This window comes from Phaethon aethereus (genome assembly GCF_964289735.1).
Source record: "Phaethon aethereus genome assembly, chromosome: 2".
NCBI classification, from domain to species: Eukaryota; Metazoa; Chordata; class Aves; order Phaethontiformes; family Phaethontidae; genus Phaethon; species Phaethon aethereus.
In genome coordinates, this window is record NC_138582.1 from 40,994,375 (window position 1) to 41,021,938 (window position 27,564).

A 27,564-nucleotide genomic window follows, 5' to 3' on the forward strand; every position below is an offset into this window, starting at 1 on the left:
ATGAGTTAATTACCAGTATGTGATGAACAGGTCTACTGAATTACTGATCAGAGTGATACTGTACACTTTAAATGGCTTGACCTGTCATCTACATTAACTTTACTGCTGATAAAACTATCATTTGGAAAAACAGATTCAATTTCTTCAGGAGCTTTGATTCCAAGTTAAATGTACAACCATAAAACCACATAGGCAACACAGATCACATGCTTTTCAGCAGTGTGACTGGCTTCCCTATGAAGAAGTTTAGTACAATACTGACAGCTAAATAAGGTGATAGTACCTAAATAAGTATGCCTGTGAACAAAATTGGTTGTGTACATGAATGCCAGATTCTGCCATTTTTCAAACTTTTTTCTTTGCCTTGGTAATTAATGCAAGACTAAGTCTCGCCCCAGGTACTGTATCTCCAGAGATGGAGAGGTGTGTATCAGTACTTACAGCTGTCTTCTTCCTCCATGAAAATACTAATCACGTAACAGGCATACACAAATCCAGTCAGCTGCATGAAAGAAGAGGAAAAGCAATCATTAGAACACATCAAACACTTATTAAGCTTTTAGTACAATGCTATATAAATACAGGTATCACAGCTATATTTAGAAAATATTTGCTTCCATTTCCTGTATTTATATGTAAAATTCAGTGCAAGTGGTCACAAACAACTAAAGATATTTTTTCTGTTTTGCTCCTGTTGCATTATATTTTAAAATATCTTCCTCTTTTCCAGCCCCATTGAAATCAGTATTGATGAATACTACTATTGAGTAATACTGTTGGAAAACACTTAGACCTTGATGTTCAGCTATTACATTCCTTTGTTCAGTATCTCTGTTCTCACATGACTTTGCCCCCTAAGCAACTAATTCACGTATTAAAAAGATCAAATATTTATTGACCATTATGGAATTAGATCATATTAAATCTAGCATGGAATCCACAAGAGATTTCTTTTCGTGTTGCATAAAGTGTCCAAGTGAAGAACTGCTTGCCAAAAATTTAATTTGATATATGAAGTGTTGTTATGTAGCTGAACAATAAAGGTGGGTTATGATTCATTGGCATCAGGAAACACCTTATGAGAAGGGCCTATCCTTGAATCACATTAACTATGCAAGAAATGAGCTGACTCATTTCCCCAAAGAACACCACCAGAAAAATCATGCCATTATTTTACCAGCAGCTCCCAAAAAACCATCCTCTCTACAACTACCTGAAAGGGGGTTGTGGCGACAAGGGCGCTGGTCTCTTCTGCCAAGTAACCAGCGATAGGACGAGAGGAAATGGCCTCGAGTTGCCCCAGGGAAGGTTTAGATTGGATATTAGGAAAAATTTCTTCACCGAGAGGGCGGTCAGGCATTGGAACAGGCTGCCCAGGGAGGTGGTGGAGTCGCCATCTCTGGAAGTGTTCAAAAAATGTGTGGATGTGGCACTTCAAGACATGGTTTAGGGGACATGGTGGCGCTGGATTAATGGTTGGACTTGATGATCTTGAAGGTCCTTTCCAACCTTAGTGATTCTGTGATTCTGTGATCCTCCTCAACCCTTATCTGTGTCACTTGTGCCACAGAGAGGAGGGGATTAAGTTCTTTAGGAACAGGGAATAGAGACTCCGCTCATTTGCTTTCCATATAGACAAAATGTTTTCTTACAACCACCACCAAAGGTGAAGAAAATCTCAGTGGGTAAGGGAACCTGTTAAACTGCATTGCCCAGACATGTCCATGCTTGAGAAAATAATGTTTGTGCAGCTGTACACAATTAGTGTTATCTGAAAGCCTTGAAAAGACTGTTATGAGAGATTTCTAAAATAACCCAGAGATTAGTTTTCTTAAAACTCCTTTTTCTCTGATCCATTCAAAAAAATCTAATTAAAATAGTTCTTCTAAGGGTGTCATGGATCAACCATCTGAGAAAGAGGTAATTTAATAGTATCTAGACAGGTATAAGCTCCTTCACAGGCACAGAAATCATTCCAACCTGCTTTCAGGTTGGGTTCCACAAGGAGCTTTACAAGCAGCTCCATGAGCCTCTCTACAGACAAAAAGCTTGTCCACACAAGGGAATTCAGTGAAGTTAAGATGAATTAACTAAAGCTGTGAAATCAATGCACATAAGATAAAGTACATTAAATCCCTGTGTGGCCTTTCCCATTCAGAAATAAAGTGGCCTTAGTTCACTGTAACTTAATCCTCCTCCAAGGGATTAATCTTCCCTGTGGAGAATTAAGCTACAGTACACTAAAGCTGAGTTACTTGTGAATGAGAGCTGTCTCAGTGCTGCGGCACGGTCCTGTCGGGGCTTGCTCTCCAGGGCATTCATCTCACAGGTGTTTTGCAAAGTGAGTTTAATCCAACTTTCCTCTTGCTCTGAGCAGGCTGCAGTACCAGGCTGCAGTATCAGTAGCTTCCTTAGCTTTTTTGGGGTCAAATCTACTGGGGTGGTATTACCACAACCTCTATCAGGTGGACACCACTTTGTTGTACTGATGCTCTGAGCCAGCTGAATGCAAACTAGCTCTGGAGAAGGCACTCGCTGGAGACAGCTGGGACCAAGTTGTGCCCGAGTTGCCAAGCCCCACTGTGCCCAATGTCATGGTGCATGCAGCTGGATGGAACCTAGAGCCACCGCGGGGCTGGCTGGCTCAGTGAAAGCCAGCGTCTAACTGCTGAAGACTGTGCAGTTGGGTAAGATGAGTCCAGCCTCCTGTTATTAATGAAAATGAGATCTTCAGGTTCTGCTGCCCTGCACCTCCAGTACCAGCACTGCTTACAGATTCCTTGGCAGATTAATCACATTTTTTTCCTAAACTCCACAGTTTAGGGCACCTTTCAGGCATGACAACTGAAGCAGTATGATATAAAGGCTTCCAAGGGATCAAAACCCCAATTCTACTTGAGGTATATTGTTTGTGCCACCTGAATGTTGCATGTAGATTAAATAATTATTGCATTAGTATCACGCGAATACCAGAAAACAGGTGGTTTTTCATGAGGGCATGTCACTTGTTTATCTAAAATATTTCCTGTTCACCATTTGTGTTGTGCAATTTGACTGTGTTTCTTGATACTAGAAATGTTGGCTATTGGCCTGGCACCAAGTGATAGAGTTAAATGTGTATTGCCTGATAACGAAACAAAATGTGATGCGAATGAGCTGGAAGATACTTAATTTACTCATCTTGGATTTCAATAATAATTCAAAGGGACCAGTGAAGTGATTGGAACAGGATGTCCAAAGCATCAAAGGTAACTGGCACCTGAAAGTACAGATGGAAACTTCTGACTTGATCCAGAAAGCAATTTAGATGCCAAGGTGAGCTTCTCTTGACAATGCTGAATTTCAAGGCATAGAAAACTTCTGGGATCCCTGCACTGTACAGGGAACTCCATGTCTTGCCTGCAGAGTCCAGCCTAGTAAACTGTCTCAGAAGACACTTGTCAGTGCTATTCTGTAGAAAATCAAGTGAGAAACTGTGGGAAGAGGCTGTTGTCCCCTGCTTGCATCCAGCTACACAGTGGTTAGGGTACACATTTTGCTCTGGAGAGAATAAGCAATACATAAAATACTCAGATATTTCATAGAATCACAGGATGATTTGGATTGGGAGGGACCTTTAAAGATCATCTAATCCAAACCCCCTGCCATGGGCAGGAACATCTTTCACTACATGAGGTTTCTCGAAGTCTGATCCAACAGAACTTTGAACAATTCCAGGAATGAGGCATCCACAACTGCTCTGGGCAACCTCTTCCAGTATCTCACCACCCTCATCGTAAAAAGTTATGTCCAATCTAAACCTACTCTTTCAGTTTAAAACTGTTGCCCCTTGTCCTATCACTACAGACTGTGGTAAAAAGCCTCTCTCCGTCTGACTTATAAGCCCCCTTTATATATTGAAAGGCCACCATAATGTCTCCCTGGAACTAAATAACCCCAGTTGTCTCAGCCCTCTGATAATTCTCATGGCCCTCCTCTGGATCCACTCAAACAGATCCACGTCTTTCTTGTGCTGGCGACCCCAGAACTGGACGCAGGACTCCAGGTGGGGTCTCACCAGAGTGGAGTAGAGGGCCAGAATCACCTCCCTCAACCTGCTGGCCACGCTGCTTTGGATGCAGCCCAGGATATGGCTGGCTTTCTGGGCTGCAAGCGCACATTTCTGGGTCATATACAGTTTTTCATCCACCAGGATCCCCAAGTCCCTCTCCACAGGGCTACTCTCAATCCCTTCATCCCCCAGTCTGTACTGATATTAAGGATTGCCCTGAGCCAGATGCAGGACCTTACACTTAGCCTTGTTGAACTTCATGAGGTTTTCATGGGCCAGCTCCTCAAGCCTGCCAAGGTCCCCCTGGGTGGCATCTCTTCTCTCTATTGTATCAGCTGCACCACTCAGCTTGCTGTCATCAGCAAATTTGCTGAGGGTGCACTCAATCCTGCTGTGTCACTAATGAAGATATGAAATAGCATTGGTCCCAGTACAGACCCCTGAGGGACACCACTTGTTATTGATTTCTACTTGGACATTGAGCCGTAACTCTTTGGAGACAGCCATCCAGTATTTTCAAAACCACCAGTATTTTCTACCAAAACCCTTATTTCTTCAATGACTGGCTGGTAAATGTTGCTCACATTCTCCAAATCATAGCAATGAGCAGGCTCAGGGTGTGAGAAACAATTGTCACGTAGGCTAAGTTGGCAGGGACTTCAGTGTGGATTGCACAAAGGGATTTCTTATTAGTGGAACATGGGTACATTTATATGATGCTATTATCAAAGGTTTTAATGCATAATTTATTTTTTGCTGATAGCCTTAGGTAGAAATGAAGTAGTCTCTGTTATTTTTCTCCTGTGCAGTATAGTCTCTAGAGGACTCAAATGCTTTAGCCTAACTAAAATCTCTATGCTTAAGCTATGGATGTCTGCATGAAATATCAATTCCTAGCTTAATAGAAGTTAAATTAGATTATATAATTGTCCACCATTAAACTGTAAGAAACTATGAAAACATGTAAGAAATTAAAGAACTAATCATCTGAGCAATTATATATGCTGTGCCATATAATTGCTTTAATAAATTAATATTGCTATAAAATATCCTATTAAAAAGAGGAACCAAACTGAGTGTAAAATGTATATTTACTTGCAAATTAATGTATTTTAATAGTTACTAGTTAATGTAGATTAACCTTTCCTTAGGAAAACAAGGACACATTCAAAATAAAATTAGAAGTTATTATTTAAATCAAGACTATTGTCTGCAGACTGAAATATTTTTTATTAGAATTGATGATTTAGGTAATTTTGATTTAAATCTTTCTGCTTGGCTTTGTCATCATCAGCTGTGGCCTTTAAATCCATTCTCACAGTACGTGATTACTTTCCTTGCTATCTGTTTCACATACTGCAGTTCCAATGGTTCAAAGGAGATATGTGAGTGTATACCAGCTATTTAAGATTACATGAAACAGTGCCCTAGGCTATCAGGTTAATCTTCAAGATCAGGTGTACGATAGGACACTTATCACTGTTAGGCTACCACCCAGAGTTTTGTAGAGATCTCATTAAAACAACATAAGACCACCCAAATAAATGAAATAAACGTTCAGCAGTCCTGGCTTCCAGAGAATGTATGTGACATTATAGGTAAACCAGATTTGGAAGATTCCTCTAATAAAAAAGGTGAGAGAACTGTGCTTCACATCTTTCCTTGTACACATCCAGTCCACCCAGATTGTCATCTCACTGAATATGACTTTTTTTTTGCTGATGGCAGCTGAATAACAATGTTTCCCACCTATCTCTGTGGTACTTGAGATGTGTAACTTGGCAAACACAACTATTTTCTGCAAGGTACTTCACTATTGCTCAATTTCCCACAGTGATTACAGGAGTGCAAAAGCAGAAGAAACTTCTACAATTGAATGTTTATGTGTAAAAAGGGTGTAGGATACAAAGCTTGACAAGATATCTTTAAATTTAACTTATAAAATGGAAACTGTGTAGCAAGAGTGAATTTACTGTAGTGAGAAGGTAAAAATGCATTAAATTACAAAACATACTGACTACTACTATCTCTTGACTAGTACTTTCAGGAGAGCTAACAAATTCTGAGGAAAAAGCAGAACATGAGTAGTACATCTTCTCAGCAACCTACTTGCCACTAACATTTTTAACACTCAGCAAAGAGGACTGTAAAACCCTTTTCTTCCGGTAAAGACTAGTAAAGCATTAAAGTAAGTCAGAATGGGAGATACATAAAAGAATAGGATATTGTCCCAGGATCTGTGTGTATACGTGAGCCAGCAAAATAATAATATGACTAAGATTATCAGGGCACAAATAAATTATAACTCCATGTATTTCAAGACAATGATGACAGCCAAAAATGCAATCTGGAGAAAAGGAAACAGGATCCAGAGTAGCAGTATTATATAGCTGTAGTAGAACAATAACCATTCACTATAACTGCATGATTATATACTATATTCTATTGTATATACTCATCCAATTATATGACTGTATATAATTATGCACTATAGTTGCTTGGTTATACACTTTATTAGAAATATACTGTAAAACTACATAATTATACATAATTTCAAAACTGAACACAATTTTTGAATTGCAGAGGAGACAGTCTCAAAGGTATGTTCTCATTTTCTAGAACTAAATGATGAAATGCACAACATTTTACAGGGTAGCAGTGGTAGCAAGTCCCAACCTAGAAGTACTTAGAAATCTAAAAACATAAAAGACGACAAACAACTGGAAAAAATGTCCAGAAAACATAGCAGGATATGGTAGCAGCAACTTCTGAAGTACATTATGTTGTCTAACCATTTCCTTTTTTCTTTCCTAAATCTTCATAAAATCTACTGGATTTGACTTGAATAAAATGCAGGTTTTAGGGGCATTGCCTACCAATTTGTGAAGCACAACCCAGACCTGGGCTGGTCGTGCTGTGCCATTTACAGCTGTAGTGAAGAGATCCCAGAGGCTACAACTCTGATAGGCCTTAAAATGTGTTAAGGACTCTTAAAAGTGTGTGAGAGGAGCTTACAGGTGCTTTTGCTTTATATTGATCAGGAAGAAACAAGTGAGCAGAGATACTAAAATAAATGTCTGTTCTCAAAACATACAGAGGTTGCTGCTGGCTAATACTGAAGGAGATAATTCCTCTTGAAAACCATCTACCTAGCACTGGGAGAGGAGAGCAGCATGCTGGGAGAGACTTATACCTGTTAGCTACTGTGCTTTTTGACGTCCTACCCTGTATCTGCTCTTCTCAATTCCTGGATTCCACAGTATTCCTTCATCTTTAAATTAAAAATTGTATTTGACAATCTAATTTTCCCAGGCCAAGATCAGAACCTTTGCTACCCACACTTGGCCTGGGAATTTATTTCTCCAACAGCATAAACATGTAACTACTCCTATTGCCCACTTGCCCAAAAGAACTTTACCGGTTAAGGAGGAGGAATGTGGTGTTACACTGGCCAGGTGTGTCCCATCTTGGTTAGAGTTGATAAAAATAAGCGAGAACATTGTATGTTCTCTTTCTCTCTCTCCCTCTCTCAGGTGTTTGGCTTAGTTACGGCTTATTCTCCCTGCTTTCTTTTTGTTACAGGACCTTTAGAAGAAATATCTTTATTTCTGAGAACAGAAAGTTGGAGGTTTTGAAACAAACTGTTTAACTCATACTCCTGTATAGCTCTCTAGGTCACAGAATTTCATCTAAATACTCTGATAGCCCAATGCTAATATTGTCAGAGCATTCCTCACAGATTCGGTGGGGGTACTCGTGCTCCACGTGAGTTATGTCCACGGAAGGGATCTGGGAACCTTTGTCCTTCACTCACATAAGAGAAAGAAATAAGACCCAAGCATTAATCAGATTTATTTGGTTGTCTATCATGTGATAGACATAAAAGTTTTATATTTTAATAGAATGAAATTCTCAATGTGTAAAAACACTGAACACAGTACTTGAACGTGACTGGCTAGAATACAGTGTTTTGTCTCAACATATGAATTGCTTCTTAGTGATTTAAATGTGCCAGTGAAAGTCAACAGTGTAAGAAAGGGACAACCTCAAACCTTGAAAATTAAAGAATAAAATGACAGAAAGAGGAGGAGATGAGGATGGTAAGATGGAAGAGGCAGAGAAGGGAGATCTGCATCTGAAGAGACTCTGACAAAACAAGTAGGACTTTCTCTAGGTCTAGTTTTATTCCAGTGTGCAAAGAAAAAAAATTTCTCCTAATAATGGGGTGAAAGTTCTCATAGTTAGGTTAATGACTAAGTAGCATGTCAGCTGAATAACAAGGAGTGAGGAAACCCTTTACATCTGATTTTACAATAGGCAGACGAAAAGATGTCCTTCCTTCATTTCTGTAAACCTGACTTTGTGTTATTTGTTGTTATGTTTTCTGAATAACTACTTTTATTTGTTTTTACCTTAACTTGTCAATGTTAAGGATAATTTCAGAGCTACTTGAGATGACACAATATTTCTCATCTTTTGATAAAGCAAAGAAATTCAGGTTTGATTGTGTCTTGTAACCCAAAGCGTTTCTTCAAGGTATCCATCAAGTAATGACTTCACCTCCACTAAGTTGCACGTACCACTTTGGAAGTTAGTAATGAAATTGGAAGAAAGAATGAAAGAAATGTCTGCCAGTGACTAGTGTCTTTGGCATCTGACAAGGTACTTGGGAAGGTTTCTGAATCCCAGGGAAACCGATTATGAATGTAGGAGGTACCAACATAAACTCCTTTCAGAACAACAGCATATTGCAAATCTTGGCCATTTCTTCTGCTAAAACTCCTTTTAAAATTCTTCTACTGTTTATACTGCAATTATGAAAGATGTCCTTTGTTGATAGAATGCCAAAATATATTTTTCCCTCCTTATTAGATCAGAAGGCGCATAATGAGAGTATTATTTCCACTTACTTGGGGCAATAGATACAGAGAATGCATTTTAATTCCAACAATGCATTGCAATCTGTAAGAATTACTTTTTTCTACTGCATCATTTCTTTCTCTTCATGCACCATGTAAATAACACATGCATGAAACTATTTTATCAACATGAGGCAGTACTCATTTAAAGACAGACAAACTGGCACAGACATAAAAATAACTAGTTTAAGATTTCAGTGGGGTGACAGGGAGTGCAAGAATAGAATTATTACAGCCTGATCCCCACTATTCCCTAACATACTTTATAGATATTTCTTAAATACCTAGGTAATAATAGCTAAGACTGAACACATTATTATTCTAGCTTCTGTTAATCCATAAACAAGGCTTGAAAATTATATGGAAAAAAATGCAAAGCTTTCACTAACAATAATTATGCCAGAGCATACCTCAGGGAAAAATAGAACAACAAAAAGCAACCCGCAGATAAACCCTAAGCCATCATATTAACTCATGTTAGGTAATGTTGCATGATCTAATGAACTACAAAGTAAGATTTAATCTCTACCCATACCAGGCTGCTCATATTAGCCACCATAGTGGAACCCTCAGAGAGGATTTTCAGGAGTGGTAGACACAGAAATGCACCTCAGAAGTAAGCTCCAAAGCCTGAAAGACAGGCACCAGCTTAGACCCAGCACTAATTAAATCACAGTGAAAAAAAGGCTTTTATAATAACCAAGAGCTGGTTAAAATTCATGAGAGTGTAGAAATTCATATAAAGCAGTATGGATGAGCACGGATTGTCTGAAAACTTTCCTTATAATCTAGTCTGCAGGGGGAGCTGGAAAAGCAGCATACAGTATTTCTCTTTATGGATCTCAATTGCAAATTATTTTTGGACATTGCATAGTTCAGTCTTCTTTTTCTAGTAATATTTTGTCCAATACAGATGAGGAAAATCACAAACAAATAACAATTTTTATATTTTTTCTTGGATGTGTAAATATGTACTGGAAATTCTTAAAATCTTATCTTCCCTGGAGGTCCACAGTTGATAAGTTTCTCTATTCTTGGCAAAGAAAGTTTACCTACATCTTTAAGAGGTAAGAAAAGACAAAATAGGCAAACATGTTATGGATTTTGATTCTCAGAAATGAAAACTGAAAAAAGTAGCTTCTACATCCAGCAGAGACTTTGATATTGTTCTGCCTTTTTGTGTGTTCATTGAAATACTAGCGTTGAACAATAGCGTATCACAGGTAGAACAGGTGAAGATAAGAAACTCCTTCCTGATAGATCATCACTTTTTTTTTCCCTAATAAATTTCCACATAACAGAATATTTTGCAGATGATCTACCACATGTGTGCTTTCACTTCTGTATGAATCTGGTCTATTCAAACCAGAGAACAAATGACTATTTTGAGCCACAGCTGAGCTGGTTTTGCTCTTTGGAAGAAACTATAATCAGAAACATGGCTGGATTTATGTGTTTAGCAGGTAACGCAGCAGCCTCTCCACTCAGCTGTAATGTTGAAAATTGTGCGACACAGAAAACTCTACAATAGCAGTGCAGGTCATTTTGAAAAAGCCCTGTATGATAGTCGGTTTTCTTTTAGGGCTATCCTTCCCACTGTAGTTCTTCTTACTATAGATATTATTTAATTCTTCCAAGCTGCTACCTGAATGTGCAGATGGTGGTACATAAACACACACATCCTTATAATGCTTTGTGGAGTGGCCTGCTGTGATATGTGAGACACAAGGCAACGATAAAAGCAGCAACGTTATCAGTTTGCTCAGGTATTCCCAGTTAAACTGTGTGCTAAAAGGCTTTTGTGCTGGATTCCCACTGGGCAGAAAAGCTATCAAGAATTGCAATGAAGCTTCGCTTTCTATCAGTGCCTAATGAATTTCAGAAGTGGCTTCTGCAGTTATACCTGACCCAATGTGATCTCTTATACCATGTCTGCCAGGCACAGTTTATTTTCTTGCAGTATATGGTCCCCATATGTACATTATGGCTTCGTGTCCTATTCATTCCTGTTTCTTACCAACCGCTTTCACTTGACAGTGCATCCTACTGCTCTCTTTACTTTCATCTGGGTCTGCTTCTGCAGCCTGGAGCCCAGAGTGCACCCAAAATCAATATTTCTTTCCTAAGGAGCCTAAGCTCAGCCTCTAATCAGGCAGCGTGCGAATACACAAGCAACACTGAAGTCTAGAAAGGACTTTGTCTCCCACTGTTAATACAGACCAGCATAAGCATCTCTACATGCCCATGTGCTGGGCATGTGGGTGGCAGCAAATCTACTGCCCCAGACTCAAACGTCAGGGTGTTTTAGCAAACCGGAGGCAGATTTGGCCCTAACTCCTACCTTGAGGCTACTACTACAAAGAAATGCAAATGCAGCAAGAGAGTCTGCACCTGGTAAAAGCAATTGCAAAAGGAGCCAAAGCAGAATTTGCTGCCCTGAGAATAAGCCTTGACGAGAGACAGATATTAACTGGAAGCACGTCTTTGGAGTCTTTGACTCTGGCTCACCTGGACTGAGCTTTTGGCTACAACACACAGAGTTTGTTTCTAGAAAACAAGCTCAGATTTAAAGAAATTTAGGACATAGGTAATGGTACTTATTTGGGTCTTGTTCAGACATGAAAAGAGACTCTGAATTACACAGCCTGAAGGAGAGGAAGTCAGGCAGAGAAAATGTTAGTCCACTTCTCCTCCTCCTTCTCCTTGAATCCAGAGCTGGGACAGATCTTTGCCAGGAAATCTTCCCCCTGTACATGGAGGATACCAGGACCTCAGGAATATGTCCTTAGTCCTTGGAAGAAACCTTAACATATGTGTGTGGGGGGGGGGCTGAAGACACCACCAAAACAGGCAACTTTGGACATCTGGAGTACATTTCACAGAATCACAGAATCACAGAATCACAGAATCACTAGGTTGGAAAGGACCTTCAAGATCATCAAGTCCAACCATTAGTCCAGCACCACCATGTCCCCTAAACCATGTCCTGAAGCGCCACATCCACACGTTTTTTGAACACTTCCAGAGATGGTGACTCCACCACCTCCCTGGGCAGCCTGTTCCAATGCCTGACCGCCCTCTTGGTGAAGAAATTTTTCCTACTATCCAATTGTCCTGGTTTCAGCCAGGATAGAGCTGGTTTTCTTCACAGAAGCTGGTGTGACACTGTGTTTTGGGTTTGGGATGAGAAACTCTTGATAATGTGCTGATGTTTTGGGTTGCTGCTGAGCAGTCAAGGACAGTCCAGCTTCTCGTGCTGGCCTGCTAGCAGGGAGGCTGGGGGTGCATGGGGAGCTGGGAGGGGACACAGCCGGGACAGCTGACCCAGACTGGCCAAAGAGATATTCCCTACCATACGACGTCATGCCCAGTACATAAACTGGAGTTGGCTGGGGGGCGGAAATCGCTGCTCGGGGACGGGCTGTCGATCGCCGGGTGGTGAGCAATTGCTGTATTGGGCATCACTTGTTCTTGTACATTCCTTTGTTGGTATTATCATTGTTGTTTCCTTCTTTCTTTCTGTCCTATTAAACCGTGTTTATCTCAACCCACAAGGTTTTTTTCCTAATTCTCTCCCCCACCCTACTGTGGGGGGGGAGTGAGCGAGCGGCTGCGTGGTGCTTAGTTGCCGGCTGGGTCTAAACCACGACACCAATCTAAACCTCCCCTGGCGCAACTCGAGGCCATTTCCTCTTGTCCTATCACTAGTTACTTGGGAGAAGAGACCGGCACCCTCGTCGCCACAACCCCCTTTCAGGTAGTTGTAGAGAACGATAAGGTCTCCTCTCAGCCTCCTCTTCTCCAGACTAAACAACCCCAGTTCCCTCAGACGCTCCTCATAAGACTTGTGCTCCAGACCCCTCACCAGCTTCGCTGCCCTTCTCTGGACACGCTCCAGCACCTCAACATCCTTCTTGTAGTGAGGGGCCCAAAACTGAACACAGGATTCAAGGTGCGGCCTCACCAGTGCCCAGTACAGGGGCACAATCACTTCCCTACTCCTGCTGGCCACACTATTGCTGATACAGGCCAGGACGCTGTTGGCCTTCTTGGCCACCTGGGCACACTGCCGGCTCATGTTCAGCCGGCTGTCAACCAGCACCCCCAGGTCCCTTTCCACTGGGCTGCTCTCTAGCCACTCCTCCCCAAGCCTGTAGCATTGCATGGGGTTGTTGTGGCCGAAGTGCAGGACCCTGCACTTGACCTTATTAAACCTCATACAGATGGCCTCTGCCCATCGATCCAGCCTGTCCAGATCCCTCTGCAGAGCCCTCCTACCCTCCAGCAGATCAACACTCTCACCCAACTTGGTGTCGTCTGCAAACTTACTGAGGGAGCACTTGATCCCCTCATCCAGATCATCAATAAAGATATTGAACAAGACCGGCCCCAGAACCGAGCCCTGGGGAACACCGCTTGTGACTGGCCGCCAGCCGGATTTAACGCCATTCACCACAACTCTCTGGGCTCGGCCATCCAGCCAGTTCCTCACCCAGCGAAGAGTAAACCCGTCTAAGCCTCGAGCCGCCTGTTTGTCCAGGAGAATGCTGTGGGAGATGCTGTCAAAGGCTTTTTCTAAGGTTCCTCTGCTTCCGTTGGACTGGCTGTTTTTTTGAACCCTCCTTGTTTGTTTGTTTGCAGGTACAAACAAGTTTAAGCTTACTAAACCACATGGTGCTGCACAGACTAGCTGAATAAATATCTTGGTGGTTAAACTTTATGGCACTCTTTCCCCTACTGTTAAAATTCCTTTATATTGTGAGCAGAAGTAGAGCTAGCTCATTTAAAGGAAACTCAGGTAGGTCTATTTTATAGACAACTCTCACAGTTCTTTGAAATGTTTATTTTTACAAAAGGCAATTTTCATCAAAAGAATTTTTCAAAGGCAATTTTTCATCAAAAAGAAAACAAAGGAGAACCAGTGTAACTCCTGTAATAAGCAAATTGGCACTAACTGTAATTATTCAATATAAGCACACAGGGACAAACATGACAGAATGGTAAAGAATGAAAGATGATGGAAGGGGAAAGCCATGTCCCATGTTAAAGCCCTTTGGGGGATAAGTGATCCAACTGATATAGAGCACTTGCACCTCCAAAAATTTGTTGACCAGATCCCTAACCACAGCTTCTCAGGAATTATACGCTGTCATGGAATAAAAACGATTCATCTCTTAATCTCATAGATTAGTAAAAGACCAAAGTATAAGGATATATAAATGATGTATGTCTAGATCGGCATTCACAGTGAGGGAAGCCATCTGTAGTGCCCTATGCAGAACCATGCTCAACCCTGTGCATTTCAAGTATTCATGAATGATTGGGAAATAGGGTGCGGAACTCAACCAAGATTGGTGACAACACAAAATGAAAGTCAACTGCAAATTGTTCTAGATGGATCTCATGACATTGAGTGACTGGGTGATAAAATTAGAGCTGAAATTCAAAGTCAATAAATGAAAAGTAATGCACATAAGGAAAATCAACCATAACTACACAAATACAGTAATAGGCTATGAATTTGTTACTGCCTTTTGGAAAACTTGTGAATAGTTCATGATAAACATCAGCTCAGTGCTCAGCAGCAGTCAGAAAGGAGAACCAAATAGCAGAAAGGCAATAGAAAAGAAAGTAGAATACAACATTATGCCACTGTACAAATCCCTTGTATCCTGCATCGTCAGTGCTATGCACAGTTCTTTCTCTTCTCAGAAAGGAAGTAGTTGAATCAGAACAACTACAGAAAAAGACGTCAAAGATAATAAAAGATATGGGTGGCTTTAGAATAAGGAGAGATTAAACAAATTCACCCTTGGAAAGGAGACAATGACAGAATTATAAAGAAAATAAAAATGAATGTCTTGGAAAAGACGAATACAAAATAATCCCACTTTTTGTTATATAAGAACAACGGAAAATCAAACCAAATTATCAGATCACAGATTAAGGGGCTGCCTTTCATCACAAACTGAAGGAAGGACATTTTCCACATGAATCAGAATTAAACCATAGAACTTAATGCCCAGAGCACGCTAGAGAGGTGGGACCTATAGCATGGGTCAAAAACTGATTAGGCACATTCAGGGAACAAATGTTCATTAAAGGCTGTGAAAAATATTTCAGCTACAAGAGATTTGTCCCAGGAAGACTCAGGAAATATTGCCAGCAGATGGCAAGCACTCATGTTTGCTGCATCAAACATGTCAATTTATTATTATTTACATTTGCCAAGTTTGGTTGTAAATCACACAGCCAGAAAATCGGAATTATGGTAGTCTAACTTACACAATGGGAAAGAGATCAAAATGTTAGCTCTAGGCTTAATGTATGTATTATAATTTCAACCCACTATTTGTTGAATTGAAATGCATTAATTGAAGTTTGATTGCATTCAGGTTTTGGAATTCATATGAAGTTGTGGTATGCTACTTATTCCAGATGAAAGGGAAGACATCATGTTAGATACTTCCATATAAAAAATTGCGAATAGATATGGGTGATGCTCAGCTATCATGCTAGATTTCTGTGATTACTCTCAGCAGTTCCTAATACAAGATTTCCTTGTAACTTCATTCATTGTGAGAAATACGGGCTATGATCAGAGCTGGGCCAGGAAAGCTTTTATTGTTTAATTATGAGCAAATTGGCTATAACAGAATGTCAAAATACTTCATGTATTTGGTTCTGAAGTCTTTAAAAGGTCAAAAAGTCACACTATTCTGCCAATCTTTGTTGGTAAAAAACCATCAATACTTAAGAACTGAAACAACTGCATGGAAAAAAAAAAAGTCCTCTTAAATGAAATAAAGGATGTGTTACGTTAGTAGTTGCGTTTCTAAATGTGGGATTCATATTCACAACCTTAACCAAAAACTGAAATCAGTCTTCCAAGTACCAACAATACCTATAAACCCTTTTCTATTTTTCACATTTTTGGAATATTAGTTCTTCCATGGTCAACTCAAGGGATATGTTGAAATTAAAAGCTGTGCACAGAAACAACATTCCTCTGTGGCCAAAGCCCAAAAGTCTGTCCTGGGTGAGAGCACTGAGCTATATTCATAATCCAGAAAAAAGATGGCCTGGGAATTTGGTTAAGGAAGCTTGGTAAGTTTGCTAAAACCTGAAAGATCTCATATTCATCAGGTAAACTTTTACTGCCTCTTTAGAGATATTCACAACTGTGTGACTCAAGCTTCACTAGAACTCATTTTTCCTTAATTTTTCTTAGGGATATGGCTCATTCTTTACATGTGTATGTGGGAAAATGTGTGTCCTTACAGAATGACACTTCCAGAAGTCCCCAGCGTTGAACAACAAAGATTTTTAATCTCTAAATTACATGTACTTTAAATATTTAAAAATAATTATTAACGAAAAACTTGTGTTATGTTGAACTTGACCATTATTTATTTTAAGTTAGGAGAAAGATTCTATGTTACTACATGAAAAGTGAAACAGAGCAATAAACAAATAATATTTAGTAAGAATGAGGTTTAAGAAAGAAATGTTAAAATAGCTTCACTGTGACAAAGCCAAGGGACATCTCTGTTTGTTCTGGGGAATACCCAATAGCCAAAGGGCAATAGTCAACGTACCAGTATGTAAGTCATACCTAAACTGTGACCTGTGGCTCCTTACCTCTTTTGCACGCTTAACACTAAAATTGTGTTGATCACTGATAGGTCTTAAGAAGGGAGGAAAATGGACTCCAAAGAAATAACAAATAATTATTTCCAGTGGCATTCAATCTGATTATCTGGTAGCATATTAGCTGGATGATGTGAGAAACTGAACTCACTAGGTTCATTGACTCAGTCTTAACTGTAGTCTTGATTTGATCATATATTCCATCTTTTCCATTAGCTGAATTGAAGTATATCATCTCAATAATGTGCTTGCTTAGGATCCTATTTGTTTGCTAAATGTTTTAACAAAATCTGTATGAAGTTTATAGAATAAGTTGTCCTCTCAGATTGCAACACAGATCATGAACACAAGCGCAGTTAAAGAAGATATTTACAAGGCACTTGACTCTGTGTCCAAAGCGACAGGGATATTTCAGAATGGATAAACAGTGAATTAACGTGAAGAGTATAATATAATTCCCCAAATTAATCTAAACAAAGACATAATTTTCAGATAGTTCCTTTAAGAGAAGAAAACAGCTTGTGCGTCTTTACTGGTAAAAAAATTAAAATGCAGATGTCCAATAACTTCATTTGAAAATCTTTAAGGTAAGAAGGAACGCCTTGTAATAGGTTTTGATAGGTTATAAATCATTGTATAATGAAATGCTAAAATGTCAGTATCTCTTCTAGAATTGGAAATATTTCTGATTGTCAGGGAGCAGACAATTAATGTTCTACATGGAAAATGAACATACAATTTCAGCTTGAGAAATTCTTATATAACTTTTAAAAATTATTACATTTAGTAATTTGAGGAACCCAATGCAAACCTTAGAACTGTTAATACTTTTTGTAAACTTCTAATATTCTTAGATAATGTTGTTTTAAGAAAAGAGTTATTTTGTCTTCTATATGGTTTCTCTAAAAAATTGCACTACCATGAAGAAAAAATTTAAGTATTTCTTATATTCCTTTAGAGGTAAGAACTGATACTAAGAAAACTTTAAAATCTGCATGATCTTACTCACTTTCATGCATAAAGTCCTGTGAAAGGGATTAGATTTCTTTTTTATATTATAATGAATAAAGCTGATGATAACTTTTATAAGAAATAGCTTTGAATGGGAAGACAGCTTGCACTACAGAAACAGTGAACTACTAGAGATAAGGCAGAACATATTTGTGAGAATTTGATTAAAACAGGAGAGGCTGAAGAACAGAAAGCCAAAGATTGTCTCTATCTCTTTACACAAATACAGGAAAAGGGAAGGGAAAGAGGACACGCAGAATTATATCCTTAACTTCTTTTTCTGTAAACTTAATGAAAGAAAGAATCAAATTATTCGTGGGCAAATAAACATACTAGTAAAGAAGACAAAGTGAGAAGTAAGAGCCAGTAAGAATTTGTCAGAAATCGAATCATGTTAAATCAAGTCTGTTCCTTTTTAGGAGAGATAATGGGCTTTGTGGTTAGGAAAGGAGCAACTGGTGTGATATATCTTGATTTTAGTAAGCATTTTGACACTGCTTGGTGTTCTTATAAGCAAACTATGAAAATATTGCTTAGACCAAAGTACTGTTATGCAGATTGAATAACTGGCCTGAAAATTGCACTCAGAAATAACTAGCCATTGCTTTCTATCAAATTAAGAGACAGTAGCTGATGAGGCTCAATAGAATCCCACCTCGGTCCAGTACTATGCAGTAGTTTCATTAGTCACTTGGTTATCTGAAGAGATATTATGCCTTTTACACTTCCAGATGGAAGCAAGCTGGCAGCGGTTGCAAGCTCCACGGAGGACAAGATTAGAATTAAAGTAATCTTGACAAACTGGCAAAGGGTCTGGAAAAAAAAGGACGTGATTCAGTAAGGCCAAGTGCAAATTACTATACTTAAGCAGGAATAATGAAGTCCTCAAAGACAGAATAGGGTGAACAACAGGCTACACAGCAGTTCCACAGAATAATGAATCACACCCTGACTATGTCTTGATAATATAGTGTTGGGGAAAAAAATCAGACCACATACTGGAATGTAAAACTGAATTTCAAGGTAAATCTGGTGTGCCCTAGTACACAGCACCAATGAGGCATCGGTTGACAGACTGTGTATATCTTGGAGATTTCCCTTCAGCAAAGATAAGAAACAACTAGAAGTCCAGATGAGAATTATAAGGATGATCAGACATCTAGAAAACATGACCTCCGTGGAAAGCTTATGATACTAAATTACACACTCCCTTAAAACTTCTGTATCAGTATCTGGGAGACTGCATTTACAGTGCATTTTTAGACCACATTATTCATAGAAAGATTAAGTGCAAAGGGCTTCTTCAGACTGCTGCCATCTAAACCACTTATCAAACAATTTTATTCTAGAAATAATAAATTACTGTCAGAGGATAAAAATCTTAACAGAGCTTTTCAAATTCAATTACAACATGAAACAACTACTAATATCAGAAGACTCAAGGGTTTTCTCATTAGTATTTTGAAGCAGCATGACAGATTATTTTGAGTGTGTCAATAATGATTCATACTTCTTCTTGAGTCCCCATTGTAAGGGAAAATCTGAAGATAGTTGAACTGTCTTTCTTCAGGCCAATATACGAAAAACATAATTAAAGTTGTTATGAATCTAGGCAGGGCATAACTTTGTCTGACAGATATAACAAGAGCAGATGAGATGCAAATCAGAATCTGATCACTTCAGGTTTTGTGCTGGCTACTGTGTGGGCAAGGTTCAATTACTATGAAAGAAACATGACGCATAGGAAATCTATCCAAAGCTGAAAAGAGAAATGAGGTGTGCGGGGGGTATTACTCTCTGATGGTGAAGAGATACTATTCAAGAGGGGATATTACCTTCCCAATAGGCTAAACTAATCATCACCATGAAATAGTAAACATCTTCAACATTAAACAAAATCTAAGTTACTGCCGGACCCTGGGCTGTACACGAGAATAACTCTGTAATTTTTCCCAGGAAGCACCTTTGAGACATTGCCAGCCAGATGTCCAGGTGCCCACACCTTTCTGGAGGGTGGATAGATGCCTAAACATACGCATCTAATATAATTTTAGGAATCATAAAGTACTTTGTCAAGCTTCCAACTGCCACTCCAGGAGGTCGATACCTTATAGAACCCATTTCACACCCCCTTACCATATCCAGATATCTTAGGCTTTTAAAATAGCCAGCTGAAAACTTGGTGGGATAGTGTAATGTGCCTACAGTGACACCAAATACTTTCATTTAGAAGACACAAGATATCTTACAAACTGGGGACAACAAAGAAAAAGGTATTCTAGAAAGTTTTTCTTCATTGTTATCCCCATCAAAAGACACCAAGAAACACAAGTTTCAGATGAAAAATAAGTGGAATGGCTGAAATATATGTGTTGTACTAAATATTGTGCAAGCTATGGAGATCATCTTTCGAAACTCTGGGAAAATAACATGTTCAGCCAAAGTCTGAAACAACATTTTCCCCTGTTCCTGCATGTACCTCCAGAGCCATTTAACTAATTAAGAAGGTAGGCAATCTTAATCCAAGCTAAGAATCAGGAATGATTTGGTTAGAAGGTGGCATTGATAAGGAATAGGATAGTTGTTATATTTTGGTTTATGCCTTAATTTTTGAAAAATGACAACAGAGTTCAGGCAGTATGTTCCTCTTCAGTCTGGACCCTCAAAAGAGTGACATGACACCATTTTTACACCCTTTCCTGTATCGATTTTCTCAAGATCATCTGCAAAAAATAGCAGGAGGGCAGAGTGAGGGTTGTCAGATTTCCAAAGGAGGAGGTGAAGGAAGCTGAAAGGAAAGCAGAAGTGCCTGGCTGTGTGTGTGTCTGATAACTTTGTTTTCAAGAACAGTTTGATTCTCAGGGCTTACTGGTTGGGGAATTGGAGAAAAGGCGCTCCACATCAAAAGACCAGTTAAGGATCAGGATTTGACTGCTTGTCCTGCTCGTGCATCAGTGCATACTTGGCTGCCTTTTTGAAAGTATATGCAATATCAAAAGGCTGAAGAGTATAAAAGAGGTAAATTCTTACCTTACAATATGTTAAGAGATAGCCTATATATAGTCTAGATACAGTCTATAGTCTTAACTGCCTTCTAGAGAGCAGAGAAGGATTCTGAATAATAGCAATGAGAGCTACAGGAAGTGGGGAAACGACAATTACAATGTAGGCTGGTGAGTTTCTTGCTAAAACATCCCTTTCTCAGCTGCATAATTCTGCCAAATACTGCTGAATGGTGGTTCTTACTGTGAAAACTTTTTTCAATAAGGTTTGTATAGCTTTATTAAGATTTAGTTGACTAAAATACAGTGTATAAACATGAGTGATTATTATACCAAAAAAGTGGTAGTATTACACAGAATGAAAGTTTTTTATAATTGCAACATTTCAACACAAAAATTTCTGAAAGCTGTATCCATCTCAGACATTTTAATACAGACCAAGAGGTTACACTGGTAAAATAACTATTGTTTTATCTTTTTGTCAGAAAAGGAAGCTGTAAATTTTTCAGTAAATAGTAGTACATGAAATTCCCTTCCTGCATTTTGCTCATTTTCTTATCTTCTCTTTTCAATATATACCTATCCTATCTGTTTTGTACCCATGCCATGTCCTACCTACATTATAGAAGGTGAATAATCCAGCCTGGCAGAATTTTCTCTGCTTATTTGTCTGTACAGAACCCTGGGAAATGAGATATTTTGACTGGCATTTCTAGTTTCTTTTACTGTGAGTTGTAGCATTATATATCTCCCAAATAGTTTCTAAAAAAGTTTACTCAATCTGAAACTTTCTTAGATGAGCTTTTCAGAAAAACAATTATTATATCATGGTATATAAAAAATAATCCCTACTATAGCAGAATTCTTACTTTTGGAAGACAATTCACCAAAAGTTTTCATGTGTGTGAACACCATTTAAGGTACTGAGTTACTGTCAGAAAACTCTACCGTGCATTTCTCATATTTTCAATAGCACCTTATTAGTACAATGTATCCTTTGTCCAGATAGTGTGCTTTACACACCCAGTTTCATCTATTTAAAATATCCTTATTTTTTAAAGTGATGGACTAGCAAGAATAAAGAATTCTGGTTGGTGCAGTGCATATGGAAACATTATCTTCTCCTAGGTAAGTGATTGCAGTTTTGTCTTCTGCCCAGTAAAGCTGGTTTAAACACGACTAACATGCCATAGGCATTAACAGTTAGCTTATCTTATCTTATCTTGCTTCCTAAGTTTTTTTTATGTGCATGATGAAAATTGACAGAAAGAAGAGGTAAGGGGAAAGGAGAAGAGATACTAAAAGTGAACTAGAGGTTGTGTGGGAAAGAGTACCGGCTAAACCAGAGCAAAATCCTTCCTTATCTTTTCTCATTGCTTGCTTGCAGGAGGCCAGCTGACTCCACAAAGGGCTACGGAAATAGCTATATATAATCCGCAGCTTAGCAAAGATTTCAGACTAACTGTGCTTCCTAATGTTATTGCCTTGCTTATTTTCCTCTTCAAAGGGGGATCTACTGGAAAGTTATTTATTTATATTGCATATAAACTGCACTCTTTGGAGCTCATGGTTAGTGTCCCCCACTGCAGAGCTCAAGGACACCCTCTGTCATGGTGGTTAGTTGTTTTCTGTCCTCAGCTCTCATGAAGCTAACTTGTAGTCAAAGCAGCAAGTCAAGATCAAGAAAAGAGGGAACTTGGGTTTTAGGATTTATATATCTAAAGCATCCTGCAGTTAAAGCTCAGCTAAATTAAAAGAAAAACACTTATGTAAAGCAATTTCTCTACTTTAAAAAGGCATCGCGCTCTAGCAGTAGATCAGGTCAACAACATTTAGGAAAGGAACACCGGAGACTGCTGGGGTCCTTAGGGAAGGACAACTGATTTCAGCTGAATCCAGCTGGACTGCCCTAGTGATTGATTCAACAACAGAAGAACGGGTGACCACAGAAACCATTTTGACATGGTACAGGAAAAACTTTTCTATTCCTAAAAAACTCTGTAGAGGGTTTAAAAAGCCCTATAATAACCTATCTGAACTGTTTATTTTACAGCATATTTTAAGCAATCTCTCAGTAAAAATATGGCACACTATTGTATAGAGTGGATATTTAAGCCTGCTAAGAGAAAGTTGCAAAAACTCTAAAAAAAACTGGCTACATACTGCAGTGAGGCAGCTGAGAAAGAAGTCATTTTTTCAGTGAATAAAAGCTGATACTGAGATAGCATTTATTGGCTTATAAACATGGTAGCATTCAAACATGGGTTTATTGAAACATTATTTTAATACAGTTTAAGATCAAATCATTCCAGATGGTTAATCTGGAAACCCCACAGCTAGGCCTGTCAGATATACTGAAAGTTTAATCAGACTTTTAACACACTGGTAGTCTTAGAACAGCCTGGATCCTCTGAAAAAAAAAATCCTTAGGAACAATCATGAAAAGATTGATGAAGATATCTGAATAGTAGTCAGCAGCGGTTATGAACATCAAGAGAATGCTTGAGTGCACTGAATTCAGCCAGAAGATAACAGAATGTTAAGCAAAGAAAGTGTAGCCAAAAATAATGCACTTCTAACATAGGAAGCTGTGCTTTCGATTTTCCCTGCCTTGCTGAAGAAACCTGTCTGAGACTTCAAATCTTGAAAAGAAAGACACGTATATAAAGGATTAGCAAAAATTTATTTTAACACTTTGTGGAAGACTTACCTGTAGAAAAAGGTCACACTAACCATTATCCCTAACATTTCACCACTGACAGAATATGACAAATGACTGTCCCTGTTTTGCTATGGACAGAAGCTGTTCAACCTAGAATGAGTCCAGAGTAGATACTTTCCACACCCTTTCACAGAAATGCAAAAATTGTGCTTACTTTTATAACTACAAACATGGCTAATTAGCCCTCATATGAGGTACACAGCTACATACCGGTAATTTCATTTAATAATTATGGAAGTGGTGTCACACAGAAGAAGAATAAGGACCAAGATCTATCAGCTTACAGATTTCCATGAGCAAGCCACTGTTTTTAAAGGTACAGTGTGTTAAAAGATATCAAGTCAAATAATGATAACTCATAGACATATTTTAGAGCTTTTGTGGTTGAGGCCCAAATAAACATGTGGTCTTAAAATTATATTAAAAAAAAATTAGATACTGGAGTTTAACTACAGCCTGGCAGAATAAGAGAAGCCTAAATCCTGATCCCATGTCACATGCTATTCAACACCCAAAAACTCTTGTTAACATAAGCAGGACAGGCAAAAACCCCAGGTTCAAATCAGGACTCTAACCCATCCTTATCTGTATTTCTTGCCTACAAAATACTTCTGATAGTGCTTCACTCTGAATTTTTCCAAGGCAAAGCAGAAGACAATCAATCTCTTTACCAATAAACACACTTCAAGTGGTGTTTCTGAGAGGTACTGTGACATAGTAAGAAGCTGATCTGACATGAAAGAAATTTAGTTGCTTCTCCCAAATCTTCTCAGTCATCCCACTGAGTCCACTGTGCTCTCTATGTTTCACCCGTCGCATCAGTAAAAACAAGTGAAAGGGTGCAGCTGTTTCTTAGGGATGTGGCATCCCATCACCCGAGGCTTTGAGAACATGTCGCTCAGCTCTCCCTCAGAAGTTCTGCTGAGGCTCATGCTGTCCTGAAAAGCTAGACTAAAAACCAGACACACCCAAAGGCTCTTAACAGCATTTCTGTGGTTTTCCAGAGATGGATCTGAGGTTGCTCCACACCACCCACCTACCCTGCCTCCCAAGAGGAAAAGGCACACAGTGCAGGGGCCTGAGCCTCTGCCACACTGTACTCCTCCATAGGAACAGCGGGGGAATAAGGGTGCACCACACAGGTAATATTGGCCAGGTTAACTGGATGATTGTATCAAAGACCCTATTAATAACATACGGGTGCTACAGTCCCACGGAACCGCTCCTGTCCACAGCTAATTGTTTCTGCTGTGGGTCTCCCTGGCCTTATAGGGTGATTAATAATATGTTCTCTCATTATTAGAGTTTACCTCTCCCATGTCAGGTCATAGCCTAATTATCCCACAGGTAAAACTCATTCAGAGCAAAATGAGGGATCCCATGTCATGACAATTATTGTCTCAATTAGTGACATTATTAATATGCTGTAGTGAAAGAACAACTGCACTTTACTGCATTAACAGGTAGAAATGTTCAATTCTTAATTAAATTTATAGGACAGAAAATTATTAGACTGCATCTAGAAAGGTCACATTAAAGGGTAAGAGAAGAGCAGAACTATGTTGTAATAAATTCTTTAGCCAGGGAGCCCATTTCAAGTTGTGGAACCCTTTGCAAGGGATTGAAAAACAAAAAGCCAAAGATCTCGTCACTTAGTGACAATTTCTGAGGGTGTATGCTATTTCTTAGAAAGAAATCAATACCGCATTTGTAGAGAAAATTACTGCACAAATGCTAATGTGCAGATGCACTGTTGACTGCCTCTGCATTTAGAAACTCCCAATCATAATTTAGAGTAGCAGAAAAAACCTACCCAAGCTGCTTTTTCATTAACTACTTAGCCAGCCATGCAGCAGGAATGCTTCTGCCTTTCATGCCCTATGTCCTTCTATTATTTCCCTGGTTCCCATCCTCCTTACTCAATGGAAGATGATCTGAAGATGGTTCACAATATAGTAAAGAAGAATATAAAAATAACAGTATTTATACAGCACTTGCAAATGGTTGAATGTTGCTGAAGCTTCAAAACTCAGTACTAGGCAAATTTAGGCTCTCCTTTGGAATTCTGAGACTTCCAATGAACCTTTTATTTTTTTTTAGCCCGGTCACTCTGATTTTTAACGCCTTCTCTTCCTGTTCATTATATTTTTTTCTAAGGATTATCTCATACAGTGTTTACAGAATTAGCAATTGGGTTTTCAGAATACCACTAAATACTGTGTTTGTGTGGAGGAACCAGTCTCAGACTTTAAAGACTGGAGCTATTTTTCCTTAATAAAGCCTGTTTTCATGTTTTCAGTCCTCACAGTTTTCATTGCAACAGAACTAAACAATATGGTATTTCACATGCAAACTTAGCCATGGAAATCCAGAACAAAGTCTTCAAGCTTCATGTTTGCGTATACAGTAGGTCTGAGGGGGTCTCAGGGCACTTTCCCAAATTATTTTGCATTGTTGTATTTCAAAATTGATTTAGACTGGAGACTCATCTTTGTCCAGAGTTTTTGGCAGATGCCTTCAAATACTTAGACATGGAGGGCAAATTGAGTAAATAATTATTTATACATTTAAGAGGATTTATGTATATTTCATAGAGTCTAAAATCCTTGCAGTAGTCATTGCCTGTTCTGCTGACAAGCTTCTATAGTGGATATGGTGCCAAGGCTTGCTTTCAGACTTTGTGTGGCCTCAGTGAAGTTGGCCATGATAGGAAGACTGACAGCCAAGAAACATGCATAAAAGGGAAAGAGAGCACTTTGGGGCATGGGAATAACATAAGAAACTCTGTGAGATGGTAGAATTAGCTTGAAAATGAGTAGAATATGGTATTCTCTTATGATTGCCACACTCCTGGCAGCAGACAGAGGTACTGAGCAAAAAGCTTTTCTCCCTATTATTATTATTATTATTATTATGGTTATTATTGCTGTTGTAAGGAAACAGTATCTGAAAATTTATCAGAGAATGATGTGTTATTTACCTTTTCATTAGTTGCTGTTACCACTTAATCTAAACTACAGTTATCACTTAAACTTTCAGCATTTTTTATTTTTAAATGGCAGTAGAGAATGTATTTTTTATATGTGGTAAAATCAGCATACAAAGGAAAAAAATTCCCTTCTTATTTAAACCAGCAGGAGTTTTGTGATTCATTGCACCAAGACCAGGTTTTCATCCACACTCTTAACTTCTCTGAGATCCCTGCTTCTCATTTTCCTGACAACAGTGACATTTAGAAATAATTTTCCCTCTTAGGAACTAGCTTCCTCTCCTTTCCTTCTTAACTGCTCTGTGTTTATCTGACAAGAGAGCGAGCAGGGTGGTTTGAAGACTTTGGTTGTTTTCATTTATACAGAAAAAAGCAAAACATTTCCCTTTTCAGCACCCAGAGTCTTTGGCAATGGAGGCTGAAGTTACCCGGGCACTTCCATCACCAGTGGATTCCTTATCCTGAATCCCAGTTGGCATCTGCTGTTTGCCTGCAGCATGATCGGCTGCTCTTCTCTCGGCTACGCTGCTGGCACTGTTCGTGCATGTAGGCTGTAAGACTGTGGAAGCGTCCAAGCTTTTGAAAAAGGTGAAGAAAATCCTTAAAATAACAAACAACAAAGAAGAAGATTTAAAGCGTGCCAGCAGAAGTATCTACATCAGTAAAGAGACAGCTGATCCAATGACGAGTCGCAATGTCATCTTCTGACATTGGTTTTCCCTCTCTGAAAGCAGACCGGTGTCGTCGTGCCCAGAAGGGCTCTTCCCACTTGGAAAGTCCTGCCTTATGAAGTGTGAGGTTCCCACTCTGCACTGCGCAAGCATTGCTAGAGCTTTCCTTTCAAATAAATGATGTATGTACACAAATAGTCTTCATCCTTCAGTCCCACCCCCTTTCTCTCTTTATCAAAATATGGATCAAAACCACATTTTCCTCTGATGGTCTTCCATCGTGACTTTGAATGAGTGTGAAATTTTACCTGGAAATAAATGACTGTGTTCATTTTCCAACAGATATTCAGATAATGAAAATGCTTTCATTACTCATGTTTTTATAGATTTGACTGAGAGTCTATTTTCAAGTAGAAGGAAACAGTCACATTTAGTTCAGACTTCCCCAAATCAGCATTATTTGTCCTCCATCTTCTTCAACTCTCTAATTACATATTTCATAATGTACTTATATCATGATACCTATTGTGATTACTGTTATTCCAGTAG

At 38.9% G+C, this 27,564-nt stretch overlaps 1 protein-coding gene across 1 annotated transcript in view; it reads right to left on the minus strand.

Moving 5' to 3' along the window:
* Window positions 1–430: 430 nt before the first annotated feature.
* The window catches only part of NKAIN3 (sodium/potassium transporting ATPase interacting 3), a gene marked incomplete at its 3' end in the record, with an annotated part of 360,451 nt that continues 333,317 nt past the window's right edge, over window positions 431–27,564 (minus strand). The window contains exon 5 of the mRNA XM_081996270.1: window positions 431–502. Coding sequence (XP_081852396.1) covers window positions 431–502 — 72 coding nt within the window. The remainder of the gene's footprint in view (window positions 503–27,564) is intronic.